At 37.2% G+C, this 14,838-nt stretch overlaps 1 protein-coding gene across 3 annotated transcripts in view; it reads right to left on the bottom strand.

Annotated features, from left to right (window-relative positions):
- The window catches only part of LOC126259949 (pre-mRNA-splicing factor SLU7), a 78,810-nt gene extending 71,332 nt beyond the window's left edge, over positions 1-7,478 (bottom strand). Inside the window, exons 1-3 of one of the 3 annotated variants that reach the window (XM_049957058.1) lie at positions 7,340-7,478; positions 4,218-4,362; positions 3,859-4,044 (exon numbers count right to left, since the gene is read on the bottom strand). In XM_049957058.1, the coding sequence (XP_049813015.1) occupies positions 3,859-4,044; positions 4,218-4,343 (312 nt within the window). In that variant the 5' untranslated portion in view covers positions 4,344-4,362; positions 7,340-7,478. Of the gene's footprint in view, positions 1-3,858; positions 4,045-4,217; positions 4,363-6,275; positions 6,900-6,998; positions 7,136-7,339 lie in introns of those variants that run through there. The other 2 variants (XM_049957072.1, XM_049957065.1) reach the window with 2 other exon arrangements.
- Between the last annotated feature and the right edge of the window lie 7,360 nt (positions 7,479-14,838).

Below are 14,838 nucleotides of genomic sequence, written 5' to 3'. Positions count from 1 at the left end.
ACAGCATCCCTGGGGTTGGGGAGCAAGGGGTTAGAGCAGTGGTGATCTAACATACAGTGCTTGATAAACTGCTCGAACTTTGGACTTTTCTGAGCACAGTGCATAAAATTCTACTTAACATCCTGCACTGCTATCCACACAAAATTACCCATGTTCAAAAGTTCCTTAATGTCGAACTTCCAGTAAGACAAACATTTGTTCAAGAATTTCTGCTTGGATGGAAGTGGTCAATGTATGATCATAGGACATTCTATTGACAGAAGCAGCCTACTTCCGTCTCCAATCACATGTCAATACACAGGACTGTAGACCATGGTAATGAAAAATTCCTTTGGACATCAACTGGGATGGCTTCATTCTGCAAAGGTAACTGCGTGGTGCCAGTCGACAGTACCATTTATTGTAGGGCCATATTTTTTAAAGGTTGTGGGCCCTGTTCTTCTACCATCACTGGTAAATGCTTTGAAAGTCTAAGTGCACCAACATCAGCCAACCCTTCTACAGCGTGGATGATCATTTGTATGCAAGACGGCATTTTGGAAACACTAGAATTATCAGCCATCATATCCCTACAAGCTGGCTGTCCAGATCACCTAATCTTAATCTGTCTGACTTCTGGATGTGGGCGCACATTACACAACACTTTCTGAAGATGACCCTTGAGACAGTCCGATCTGTTGTGGAACATGCTACTTCCCCAATTTCAACTTGTGGCAAAGAACTGTAGACAGCACATTGAACATTTCTTGCACCTGTCTCGTGACAAAAGCCAATTTCATTGTTTGTCTCAGAATGATTAACACCCGATTTTTTTCCATTTGATGTGGTACGACCTTAGTGTGGTCAATTGGCTTACCTAACAGTACCACAACTGTTGAAAGCGATTGCACAGTATGCTTGGTTTAACACACAATCTGCATCATTGCCACCGTATTACAATTAAACTATTGCTTATAGTCACACCCATTTACATTATGACTCTTACAGCACAAGGCAGTGGGAAAGATTTTGTAATTTTTTTTTTTTTTGTTCACATTTGATGTCATTATGAGCAGTGCTTCTTTGTTTACAGTATTTTCAACTTTAATTATAATCACACTGTACATACAGAATACGAATAAGCAAAGTTATGTCTCTGCAAATAATTTAGGTTGTATCAAGGGAGGCGATAAACAATTCCGAGCACTTAAGAGGGGATTAGTACTGTTAGCAACTGCTTCACTTCAAATCCTCGCACAAACGAAAAAATGGCTGACATCGAAATAAGTGTCCAAGGAATAGAAAAGCAACTGGAATCACTCAACAGAGGAAAGTCCACTGGACCTGACGGGATACCAATTCGATTCTACACAGAGTACGCGAAAGAACTTGCCCCCCTTCTAACAGCCGTGTACCGCAAGTCTCTAGAGGAACGGAGGGTTCCAAATGATTGGAAAAGAGCACAGGTAGTCCCAGCCTTCAAGAAGGGTCGTAGAGCAGATGCGCAAAACTATAGACCTATATCTCTGACGTCGATCTGTTGTAGAATTTTAGAACATGTTTTTTGCTCGAGTATCATGTCGTTTTTGGAAACCCAGAATCTACTATGTAGGAATCAACATGGATTCCGGAAACAGCGATCGTGTGAGACCCAACTCGCTTTATTTGTTCATGAGACCCAGAAAATATTAGATACATGCTCCCAGGTAGATGCTATTTTTCTTGACTTCCAGAAGGCGTTCGATACAGTTCCGCACTGTCGCCTGATAAACAAAGTAAGAGCCTACGGAATATCAGACCAGCTGTGTGGCTGGATTGAAGAGTTTTTAGCAAACAGAACACAGCATGTTGTTCTCAATGGAGAGACGTCTACAGACGTTAAAGTAACCTCTGGCGTGCCACAGGGGAGTGTTATGGGACCATTGCTTTTCACAATATATATAAATGACCTAGTAGGTAGTGTCGGAAGTTCCATGCGGCTTTTCGCGGATGATGCTGTAGTATACAGAGAAGTTGCAGCATTAGAAAATTGTAGCGAAATGCAGGAAGATCTGCAGCAGATAGGCACTTGGTGCAGGGAGTGGCAACTGTCCCTTAACATAAACAAATGTAATGTACTGCGAATACATAGAAAGAAGGATCCATTATTGTATGATTATATGATAGCGGAACAAACACTGGCAGCAGTTACTTCTGTAAAATGTCTGGGAGTATGCGTGCGGAACGATTTGAAGTGGAATGATCATATAAAATTAATTGTTGGTAAGGCGGGTACCAGGTTGAGATTCATTGGGAGAGTGCTTAGAAAATGTAGTCCATCAACAAAGGAGGTGGCTTACAAAACACTCGTTTGACCTATACTTGAGTATTGCTCATCAGTGTGGGATCCGTACCAGGTCGGGTTGACGGAGGAGATGGAGAGGATCCAAAGAAGAGCGGCGCGTTTCGTCACAGGGTTGTTTGGTAACCGTGATAGCGTTACGGAGATGTTTAATAAACTCAAGTGGCAGACTCTGCAAGAGAGGCGCTCTGCATCGCGGTGTAGCTTGCTCGCCAGGTTTTGAGAGGGTGCGTTTCTGGATGAGGTATCTAATATATTGCTTCCCCTTACTTATACCTCCCGAGGAGATCACGAATGTAAAATTAGAGAGATTAGAGCGTGCACGGAGGTTTTCAGACAGTCGTTCTTCCCGCGAACCATACACGACTGGAACAGGAAAGGGAGAGGTAATGACAGTGGCACGTAAAGTGCCCTCCGCCACACACCGTTGGGTGGCTTGCGAAGTATAGGTGTAGATGTAGAAACTGTTGAAACAGATAAGGCAAAATTTGGGGAAAAGCAAACACAGCAAAGCCCAAGAGTAAAAAATCTGCCTTGAGCCAGCTGAATTTTGCACTTAGGAAGTCTTGGTACAAATAATCAAAGGGGATTAGTACTGTTAGCAACTGCTTCACTTCAAAACAATGAAGGCCTTTGGCGACCACAATTTCATGCCTTTTGAGGATACCGTTGCTTTCACTTTCCTCACATTAAAGATATGTGATGGCATCTCTCTGTGTATTACTGTACACACTGTACATTTCTTTGCATCATCTAATTTATTCTTGTCTAATGCTTAATGCTTTTTTCATCATTCGTGTGTTTGTAGACTAAAAATGTGATGTGATTGGCTGATTACATGATGTGTCCTGTGTTCTGATTTTATTAGACAAACACATCTTGCAACTTAATTTTGATTTTGCGGTTTCCAAAGCTATTATGCCATATTTAGTGGATTTCATATTTATACTTCAAAAATATTCAGTTTCAAAGATACAGCACATTAAAGAGCCTTCCAAACCAGTCCCCTTTTGTACAGTTTGTTGTGCTATGGTCACAAGAAGTCATGATATGGTACATAAAATTGTCATAATTAATGTAAGTTGAAAAATGCACTATTTTCCTATATTTTCAGAAAACATTTCACCATTTTATTTTGAAAATATTTCCTTCTTTAACAAACTGGGAATTCTGACTTACATTCATTTGTAATGTAAATACTTCATGCACAGTTCACAACTAGATGATAGTGTCAAGTTTGGCTCTATCAATATTAAAGAGAAAAACAAAATCAAATTCTTTCATCAAGATACAAGAAAAAGAAACTGACAACACCTCAACGGTCAAGATAAGAAGCTCACCAAGTATTTGCAAGGTGCAACTTATAACTAACTCTAGCATCATGAAACAAGAAAATGTTTAGAAATATACCAATGATAGGGCTACTGTTTATTGCAGGGGCCTACAGCAACACAGACACGAAATATTTTACAGTAATTAAACAATGACAGTAACAAAAAATGCTATTGGTAAAGTGAAAAAATTTTTAAGCCACTCACAGAAACACCTCTCTTGTACCAATCATCAACACGTGCAAATTGCTTCTCCCTCTCTGGCTGAGGCCGTTGATGTTTTAGTGTAGGCCCTTTTGATCCAAAATACCATGGTGCTTGTGATATGTATTGAGGAATGTGAGGATTGATATCTTTTCCTTCTTCATCAACTGCTGCTGGTGCTGTTCCTGCCTATTGAGAAACTACTTATTAATATATGCAAATAACAAAGATCTTTTCATTATTTTTATAAAAATGTCAGCAACTAGCTGACACACTAACTTTAAATAGTAACAGGGTCAAATATTTAATACCAAATCTTGTTCATCAACATTTTCTCCTCAAACTTATTACTGTGAACTTACCTTTCTTGCTTCTTCAAGCTCTTTTGCTTTCCTCCAATCTTCACGAGATTTCTTCTTAGGTTCATCATCCCCTGAACTTTTATTTCTAATTATTTCAGAAACTGGCACATTTTGTGTGGCTGCCATTCCGTTTTATTATACAGATCTGGAAGTTAAATGAAAATGTATTAATATAGACAGGGGAACGATAGATACCATTCTGAAGCTAAAGTTTCAGATGTCTGGGGCATGTTGCAGGACACAATTACCTGCCTTGTTATAGTTTTTAAAAATCTCAATGTATATATATATATATATATAAACATGCTAAAAGACATTTGACTTTGCTACCCATACACTCCTACTGCAGCTGTCTATGAAAGAATGCAACTTTCCTTTCTCCATCCCTATGCCTCTTGAAGGTTACAATATGATAGTGTCTGATGACAGGTGGATCTTTAGGACAGCTCTAAGTCATTGATTGTTAGTTCAGAAGGTAGTTGACCCCCTCTTGAATTTTTTGTTGTGTATGTATAAGTAAATAATATACATCAAATTACTCAAAGCCTTGTTCATTATTTAATGTTCATCTTCTGAATTTACCTTGTAAACCATTTTTACGACAAAAAGTGGGTTAAATATGGTGCAAATGTAAACATCAAGCTATGTTACAGGTCAATCTCTTACCACATCATTTATTTGGCATTCACATTTGTTAGCTTCGTCAACTCACTACCAAATTATCACATTTCAACATGACTTGGATCTTGGGCTATGCTACAGCACAGTCTTTCATTACAACCTTCTTTATATTTTTGCATGGGGGCGGGGTGTCCTATATCACACACTAGTCAAACACTGTAATACTGCATTGAATTTCAAGTGCAGTTGTTAAGAATTTATCACTCCAAATGCTACACATAAAATCTGCTTGTGTCAGTAATATCAAAAGCATATGGGTAGTATGGATTAGATAGTAAGGAAAATATAAAGATCAGGACCATTAAGATGTGGGATAAAAGTTTCTGCCAACTTATTAACCTACACCCAACTATTTAAATACTATTGATACACTGAAGTGTACATTCAAAACAAATGGCATAATGTCATTGTACATGCTGAAGACGGCTCATTTCTGTAATTTTAGACATCATCCAGTAAATGAAATATTATCAAACATTTTGCTGTAACATGGATGCCTGTGTTACGCCGTCAAGACTATGTCAAGCTCTCACTTCTTAAGTGTCAACATAGATTTCAGTGAACTCTTACTGCTTTGCGACAATTATGAAGGCACAGGGTAAACAAAAACCCAACCCTCAGGTATACCTTAACTAAATCCATTCCCAGCTAAGCTTAGAAGTGCATACCTAGGATTGCCACTTGAGAGGGGCAAAATAGTACACTTATTTCTTCAATGGGGAAAAACAAATAATATTACACACTGTAACGAATTAAGGATGGGTCCACCTTCTAGCAAGTACACAAATTACGGTTTTGTTTTACAAGCCAAACATGTTTCACCACACTTGAGGCATCCTCAGTGCTTCTTTTTTTATTATTTTCCTTTTATCTGACACTGTGTGTGTGAAATAAAGAGAAAACAATTAAAAAACACTGAGGATGCTACAACTGTGGTTTTGGCGATAAAACAATTATTTGTGTAATTGCAAAAAGGTGGAACCATTCCTAATTCATTATCATTCTTCTGCCAGCACAGGAACTGAGCTCAAAACTCCAATTTGATGATATTATACACTCCAGGAATGAAAAAAAGTTGGCTAAAATTTTATATGAAGTGCTGGATAACATTGCACAATGTTTAATTTTCGGTAATTTTCTAATTGTTTCTAACGCAAAATGTCGTCACAATGCAGCTTTGTAATTTATTTAACATAATTATAAGTTAATTACCGATTCACTACTCGGCTGTAGTCGAAGACATCAAATTAGTTAATGATGCTTTTAGTGAAATGATTGCACAAAGATTAATGGCTTCTTCAGTTCATTTGAAGCAAACAACAATTTGGTGCAATATGTTCTTAATTAGAATACTGCGCAATCAAATTTACATCTTACCTCTAGTAAATTACAGCGGTCAATGGTTGTTTGAAAGGACCTGGGTAAACTAGGGCAATGTCTTCTAAAAATCTGTCAAATTTTTCTCCTGTGCTCAGGTACTCAATAGGGTGGAAGTACAAATATTGGAACAATAGCAGGTCTTGGCTTTTAATCTCCAGACTTTCAGTTTCAACAAAGCGATTCGTTTTCCGGAACATGCATCGTTTTTGGTTCGTTTCTCTATCAGGATTAATAGATTCGAAGAATTTTATCGGATGATCCGAAAATGAGTTCTGAAAATGCTCGCTGTTCAGTCTGTTGAAAGATTCCCACGCATCGGTTATCACGGATGATCCTGCCCTAACAAACTTTTTAATCAGTTGAACTACAATGTCTTCATCCGTATCATGAAGCTCAATCAAAAAGCATTCCTCTGTTGTCTTGTCGTAACCTTCTAGAAAACAAACTCTCTTCACTTGGGCTGGAAAAACCCTATCTACCTGAAACTCACTTATTACAACGACGTGGTCTGGCCCTCCTACAGGTTTTGTGCGATTACTGACAATAACGAAACACACTTCCCTACAGAACTGATAGTAGTCCATAACCGTGGTCTTGCTCAATTTGAGATTTTCTGATGCTTCTCCAATGCTATCTCCACGAATCCAGAAATAAATAAGCATAAAATTTTGTCGCAATGTTAGATGAGAACCAAAAAACCAAGTGTTTTTGGTAACTGACCACTTCTTACGACATCTTCGTCTGGAACATCGTAAGGAAAATGGCACCTTCAAACCATCATTCGATTTCTTGTACCACCCCACATTTCCTATGTTACATGCTGGACAGAGAGTTTTCTTTCCTGGTAATAACTTTCGCTGTACAGCAAACTCTATCGCTGCGCTCTCATTCTCCACGGCAATATCCAGTTCTTCCAGTTGCATTACACCACACACTATGTACTATGTACCACCATCGATTAACACTCCACCACAACTGAGAGTGACATTCCCAGCACCATAACAAGTTTATGACAACACAACATATTGGCGCCCCCAGTCATAAAGGTTACTGATAATTACCTTAAAGTTAGTTCTGAGAAAAATTATACCACATTTACGTCATAGTGGCAAATTAAAGCCAAATGACATAAACAATTTCATTTTCTTTAATATTTTACGTGAAAACAAAAGCATTTCAAAAGCGAAGACTACACTCTGGGCTAGAACAAACAAGCAGCTACAAACAAATATGTACATTGTGGTCTCTTTGACACTGAATGATCAAAACGTAGGAAAATAAAATCGATGGCGACAACAAGATCTACCAGTCATATGAGCGAAATAAAAAATTAAACATAGAATATTGATACGGAAGAAGCAATCAGATAAATACATGCCAAATTATTATATATTAATTCAGCACATTGTTTAAAAAATTTTGTAGTCAAAAAATTCCTCAACCGTGGATGTAAAACCGCTTCAACACGCAACGTCCATCTGCGCAAAAAGTCTGCGCATGTAACATCTGCACGGACAGATCGCTATCTGTGAAGAGGAGATTTGCGCAGATATGAGATGCCCGCGAACCTGGTAGTTGGAGACTCAAACGAAATTTCTGAAATCTGTGGGTCACAAATGACACCTGCGCAGACATCGCCGCAACTCTGGCGCTCGAAACGTGTTTCAGTCAGCTGTTTGTCCAGTCTACTCTAGTGTTTGTCGTCTGCGTGTGCGTATTGAATTTTAAAATGACAGGTACACGTCACTGGTCTAGAGAGTTCGTAGCTGAATTTATCGACTGGGGAAAGGAATCAAAGAGGAACCCATGTGAAGAATTTTGCACAGAGCATAATTAATCATAGCAAACACTTGATTTAAGAATCATAAAAGAAGGTTGCATACGTGAAAGAGACCTGGAGACATCAGAAAGTTTCAGATTGATTTATAATGGTAAAACAGAGATTTCGGAACCAGATTTTTAAATTGTAAGACATTTCCAAGGACAGATGTGGACTCTGACCACAATTTATTGGTTATGAACTGTAGATTAAAACTAAAGAAACTGCAAAAAGGTAAGGATTTAAAGAGATGAGACCTGGATAAAGTGAAAAAACCAGAGATTGTAGACAGTTGCAGGGGGAGCGTAAGGAAACAATTGACACGTACAGGGGAAAGGAATAAAGTAGAAGAAGAATGGGTACCTTTAAGAGATGATATAGTGAAGTCAGAAGAAGATCAAGTAGGTAAAAAGAAGAGGGTAGTAAAAACCCTTGAGTAATACAAGAAATACTGAATTTAATTGATGAAAAGAGAAAATATAAAAATAATGTAAATGAAGCAGGCGAAAGGGAATACAGAGATCTGAAAAATGAGACCGACAGGAACGACTAGAGAACAAATGTAAGGATGTAGAAGCATATACCACTAGAGGAAAGACAGATGCCGCATACAGGAAAATTAAGGAATCCTCTAGAAGAAGAGACCCACTTGTATGAATGTCAAGAGCTCAGGTGGTAAACCAGTCCCAAGCAAAGAAGGGAAAGCTGGAAGGTGGAAAGAGTATATAGAAGGTGTATACAAACGAGATGTAGTTGAGGGAAATGGGAGAGGACATACGTTAAGATGAAATGGGAGATATGGTACTGCATGAAGAATTTGATAGAGTACTGAAAGACTGAAGTCGAAACAAGTCCCCAGTGGTAAACAAAATTCTGTCAGAACTAGTGATAACCTGAGGACAGCAAGCCATGATAAAACTTTTCCATCTAGTGAGCAAGATGTATGAGACAGACGAAATATCCTCAGACTTCAAGAAGAATATAACAATTCCAATTCCAAAGGGAGTAGTTGCTGACAGGTGTGGAAATTCACGAACTATCAATTTAATTAATCATGGTTACAAAATTCTTTACAGAACAATGGAAAAACTGGTAGATGCCGACCTGGGAAAGATTAGTTTGAATTCCAGAGAAATGTAAGAACACATGAGGGAATACTGAGCCAATGACTTCTCATAGAAGGTAGGTTACAGAAAGACAAACCTAGGTTTATAGCATTTGTAGACCTTGAGAAAGCTTGTGACTGTGTCATTCTGAAGGTAAAATACTGAGAGCGAAAGGCTATTTAGAACTTGTACAGAAGCAATATGCCAGTTATGCGAGTCGAAGGGTATGAAAAGGAAACAGTGGTTGAGAAGGGAGTGAGACAGGGTTGTAGCCTATCGCTGATATTATTCAGTCTGTATACTGACACAGCAAAGTAATGGAGGAGCAGGTGAATGGAATGGACAGTATCTTGAAAGGAGGATACAAAATGAATATCAGCAAAAGCAAAACGAGGATAATGGAATGTAGTCGAATTAAATCAGGTGATGCTGAGGGAATTAGTTTAGGGAATGAGACACTTAAATTGTTTCTGAAGAAGAAAAATTTGTTACTGTCGAGTGCAGATTTCAGTGTCAGGAAGTCTTTTCTGAAAGTGTTTGTATGAGGTGTAGCCGTATATGGAAATGAAATATGGGCAATGAAAAGTTTAGACAAGAAGAGAATAGAAGCTTCTATTTGGGTAGCAAATTAACTGATGCTTGTCGAAGTAGAAAGGATATAAAATGTAGACTGGCAATGGCAGGAAAAGTGTTTCTGACGAAGAAAAAATTGTTACTGTTGAGTGCAGATTTCAGTGACAGGAAGTCTTTTCTGAAATATCTAATCTATCTAATTCGAAAGTGTTTGTATGAAGTGTATATGGAAACGAAATATGGACAGTGAAAAGTTTAGACAAGAAGATAATAGAAGCTTTTGAAATGTGGTTCTACAGTAGAATGTTGATGATTAGATGGGTAGATCACATAACTAATGATGAGGTACTGAATAGAACTGGGGACAAAAGAAATTTGTTGCACAGTAAGCAGATTCAGAAGTAGTTGTAGTAGTTACTCAGAGATGAAGAGTAGCATGGAGGGCTGCATCAAACCAGTCTTCAGACTGAAGACCAATACAACATGTAGAAGTCATATATGTACAAAACAAATAAAAATCAGAGAACACAGCAAATTTGATAAGATTGCTCATGCTTAAAATTCTTAAGTAGAGAAATTACATGTCGTTGAGCCTACAGCAAATAGGGAAATGGTAAAAAAAGAATTGGTCACACACTGCTTACTGAAATGTGCGCCAGAGACTGCTAACATACTTTCAATCTGTACTGTCCTATGACGTAATCTTGTGAGACAGTGAAGCAAAAGAAAGTAGACACTGTTTTTTTAGAGAGAGTACAGCCAGAATCTTGTGTTAAGTGGACGATTAAATCATACCTAAATAACAGGCAACAGTTAGTCTATGTGAACGATGAAAGTTTAGAACTAATGAAAATTAAGAGAGGAATTCCACAGGGGTCTGTTCTTGGACTCTTCCTCTTTATTGTCTATGTTAATGTCTTCTCAAACTATACAGCCTGCAAAAATGTCTTATATACTGATGATATGACCACGATCTCCACAAGTGAGAATATGCAAGAGGCGGTAAACAAAAATAATGAACTTTTTGAAAAATGTAGGGTGCAGTGTATTGCTAACAAGTTATGTATAAACAACACAAAAACGAAGGAAATGTATTATGATCTGAAGGTATGGAAAGAAGAGAACACAGTGTCAAGCTATTGGGTTTAAAAGTAGACCAAAGGCTTATTGATGCTTTGCTAATATGCATTCTTTTAGTCACAGTTACAATATGGAATACTGTTATGGGATAATTCAACAGGCACAAACTGTGTATTTAAATGGCAAAAAAACAATTAGGTGTATACAAGGATTGGGTCCAAGAGAAACCTGTAAGGAGCACTTCAGGCTATTAAACATAAAGACCCTCCCAAGTCTCTACATCTATAACTGCTTAATATATGTAAAAGAAAATATACAGCAATTTACACAGAGAATGAATTTACATCCGCATAGTACTAGAAACAACTGCACGCTTGATATAACATATTCTAGGCTGTCACTGACACACAACAGCCACAAACACCTAAGTCTAAAGTTACATAATAAACTACCACAATCAGTCAAAACCCTCACTCTCTCTCAATTTAAGGAGATATTAATACATGGTTTAAAAATAAAGCATACTACTCAACAAGTTCTATAATAAACGGCCAAAATCAGTCAAAACCCTCACTCTTTCTAAATCTTGGAATTAATTTGGGAGGAATACATAAACAACAAAATAATGTGACTATCATTAAATAAATGTGTAACACTGATTAATTAAGTCTTGAATGTAAACTATATAATGATTATTTTGAAACCTTCTGATTAGTAAGTATTTTATGTATTTATGTGTATATGCAAAATGATGATGTGCGTAAAATGTAAAAATTACTAATATAAATATCCATGCATAATGTAAAAATTAGTAACAACTATACTTTTATGAATATGTAAAATGCATTTTAACAAAGCCAATTTGAATGGTAAACATGCTGAATGGCTAATAAATAAACATATATAAAATATAACACATAACATATAATCAAACTCTTGAAACTGTGCCTCAAGGGACATAAGGATAATTACATTTGTTTTACTTCTTAATGTGTGGTTCGTAGTAAGAGTAATTTAGAGCTGAATGGTAGAATTCACTGCCACAATACTAGAAGTAAAACTTTCCAGATAAACAATGACTCCCTGTGTATAATTGATAAAGGAGTTTTATATATGGGTGCAAAAGTCTGTCCCTGGTACACATCAGGCAGGAAATTTAAAATCCTGATATTGAACCAAACTAAATTGTCTATAGCTCATTGGCTATGTATATAATTTCTAAGACTATACTGTGTTTCAAACATATCTAGAACCGTAAAAATATTATCTGTAATTTGTCACAATTGAGGTATAGTACTTAAGTTACCTTCACGACATCCTTCAGGACAGTGTAAATAGCTTCGCATGTGTTGGGTATGATTTCACTCAGTGCTTGTTTCGAAACTGCAACAGAAAGTTCTAGATCTTTGTAGCTTCTTCTTGTTGCCAGGAATCTTATCATCACTGTCAGCCGCTCATGTGGAGGTATTGCTACATGCATACAAGTATTTTCTGTATTACACTAGCAGTTGTGAGCGTCAAACGATAATTATACATGTCCAAATCCATTTTCAAATAACTACATTGGGTTCCCCCTGCAACCCATGAAGTAAATTTATGTGCGAAAACTGCTTTCACTCAAGCAGCCACTGTCCAGACTATAGACTATTTTAATCTGTCTTATTGTTTTTCGCATTTCTTTTCTGTTTCCTTCAGTTTTGAATTAAATAAACTTGGAGGTTACAAAAACAATAGTCTCTCGGCATTGAAAATTCTTTTCTGCACTGACAGATGATGTGAGTGGGGGATTGGAACTTGAGTGGTGTGAACACATCTTAATTGTGGTGATCTGTTGCAAACATGTATTTTTGTGCAGGTAACTGTGCAGACAGATTGATGCATTTGGATGGGCCTTGAAGATCGATTCGCACTGAATAGAATAGGTTGTGATGGAACAAGATGTCAAAACAGTCTGCAATGTGTTTCAGATGCCTATCAACGGAACGTAACATCAGTCAGATGTTAACCTATTCTGTATTCACTCACAATATGGTAGCGGATTTCGTGCTTTCATTTTGTTTCCTTGACACAGTGCAGATGTTTATTTATCTATTTATTCATCCAAGAATCAACTCACAATGCTATAGGAAATGTCATCATAATATAATGAAACTAGATAGCTCAAAATTTATTCCCACATATAACAAAGAAGTATATCTTTAAAAGGATAGGACAGCTGGTCAGCTGTTGCCTTGTTGAAGGAACCATCCCAGCATTTGCCTGAAATGATTTAGGAAAACCATGGAAAACCTAAATCAGGATGGCCAAGAAGAGTAAATTTCATCCTCTCATACATGAGATCAGTGTCTTCACAGCTACAGTGTCTCATTTGGCCAGTCCCTTTATCGATGACTCTTTCAATCATACACAGTTTGCAAAATATAAAACCATTTCGCATCACATCACTGCATACTCTATAGACACATGCTGGTCACCACTGCGCCCTGCACTCCCTGCAGCCTGTTTGGAACACTGACCCCAGGAATGTAAACATGTCATGCATCCCATGCACATTTTCATATACTCACTTCAGTCTATCTGAAAAATTGTGTCACAATCCCTCCACAATGAGTCTTATGTTGAGCTCAGGAGACTGATAAGGCACTACTATCATACATTATAGATCTTGGCATATGATTTTCTACAAAAAAGATTATATTGTATGCATGTATTGCAACATGATGGTGTTGTAGCTGTCCCCCTTCATTATTAACCACTTCCCTGAACCCTCTAAATAATCTTTAATTGTGTAACATGCAATACTTATGAAGCATGTTTTATCTGCATTTTTACACAGATATATTTTAATAATAATTTTTTGGACCTTGGTCTATTTATGTGTCATGAAGACTTTGTTATTTTTTTCCCATGGAATGTTCTTCAACAAGATAAGCTAGATGTTCAAGAATGGAAAATGATATAGCTTTTACAAAAACCTGGGCAGAGGAAAGCTCTGCACTATTTATGGATAAGAACATAAACTGATGAAGCAACTTTCATTAAATAACATTTTTGTAACAATAAGAAAGTCAGCTTTACTGAAGAAGAAAAAATATATTTATTTTTCGTGTTATTTGGTACATAGAAACAGTGAAAACAGATTAAAATTTTACATTCTACAAAACGAAGAAAGTAGTGCCTTATGACTATAATATCAGTGAGTCAAAGTTAGAATCAGTCAATTTATAAAAATATCAGGATGTAACATTTTGCACGGATATGTTCAGTCATGAGTAAAGCAGGTGGTAGACTTTGGTTTAATGATGGAACACAGAGGAAACACAACCAGTGCACAAAGGGGACTGCTTATAAATCATTCATGGGACCAATCCTAGGATATTACTGAAGTGTGTGGGACAACTACCAAATGTATACGGAATGTATACAGAGAATGGTAGCATGAACAGTCACTTTTTTTGACCCACAACGTAATGAAGAAGAACTGGATTAGTAGGCCCTAGAAGATAGATGTAAATTGTCCAATGGAACCTGCTTAGAAAGTTTCGAGAACCAACATAAAATGATTACTTTTGGAATATACTACAACCCCCTACATATCACTCACGTTGGGATCCTGAGGACATTATTAGATTCATAAAGCATGGATTGAGGCATTTGAACAATCACTCTTCCTGTGTTCAATATATGAATGAAATGGGAGAAAAGCATAATAGTTTGTACAATACGATCTATCCTCTGTCATGCTCTTCACAGTGGTTTGTAGAGCATAGTTGTAAGTATAGATGTAGATGTAGATGTAGACATAGAAGAAAGTTTTACATTGATATAGGTGGAGGGGCAGTGGCACCTATTGCTGCTGCCCTCATGCTTGCTTCTGTGTCTTAGTTTTTATCGAACTGTATATTTATTTTTCGCACATATCGTGAGTATTCCATGATGACTAGAATATTTTTCCATGAGTATTCTTCAACAAGAAAGGCCA

The sequence above is a fragment of the Schistocerca nitens genome, chromosome 1 (assembly GCF_023898315.1).
Source record: "Schistocerca nitens isolate TAMUIC-IGC-003100 chromosome 1, iqSchNite1.1, whole genome shotgun sequence".
Classification (NCBI taxonomy): Eukaryota; Metazoa; Arthropoda; class Insecta; order Orthoptera; family Acrididae; genus Schistocerca; species Schistocerca nitens.
The sequence above is the reverse complement of the archived record's forward strand: the minus strand, read 5'-3'. Positions and strand labels throughout refer to the sequence as shown.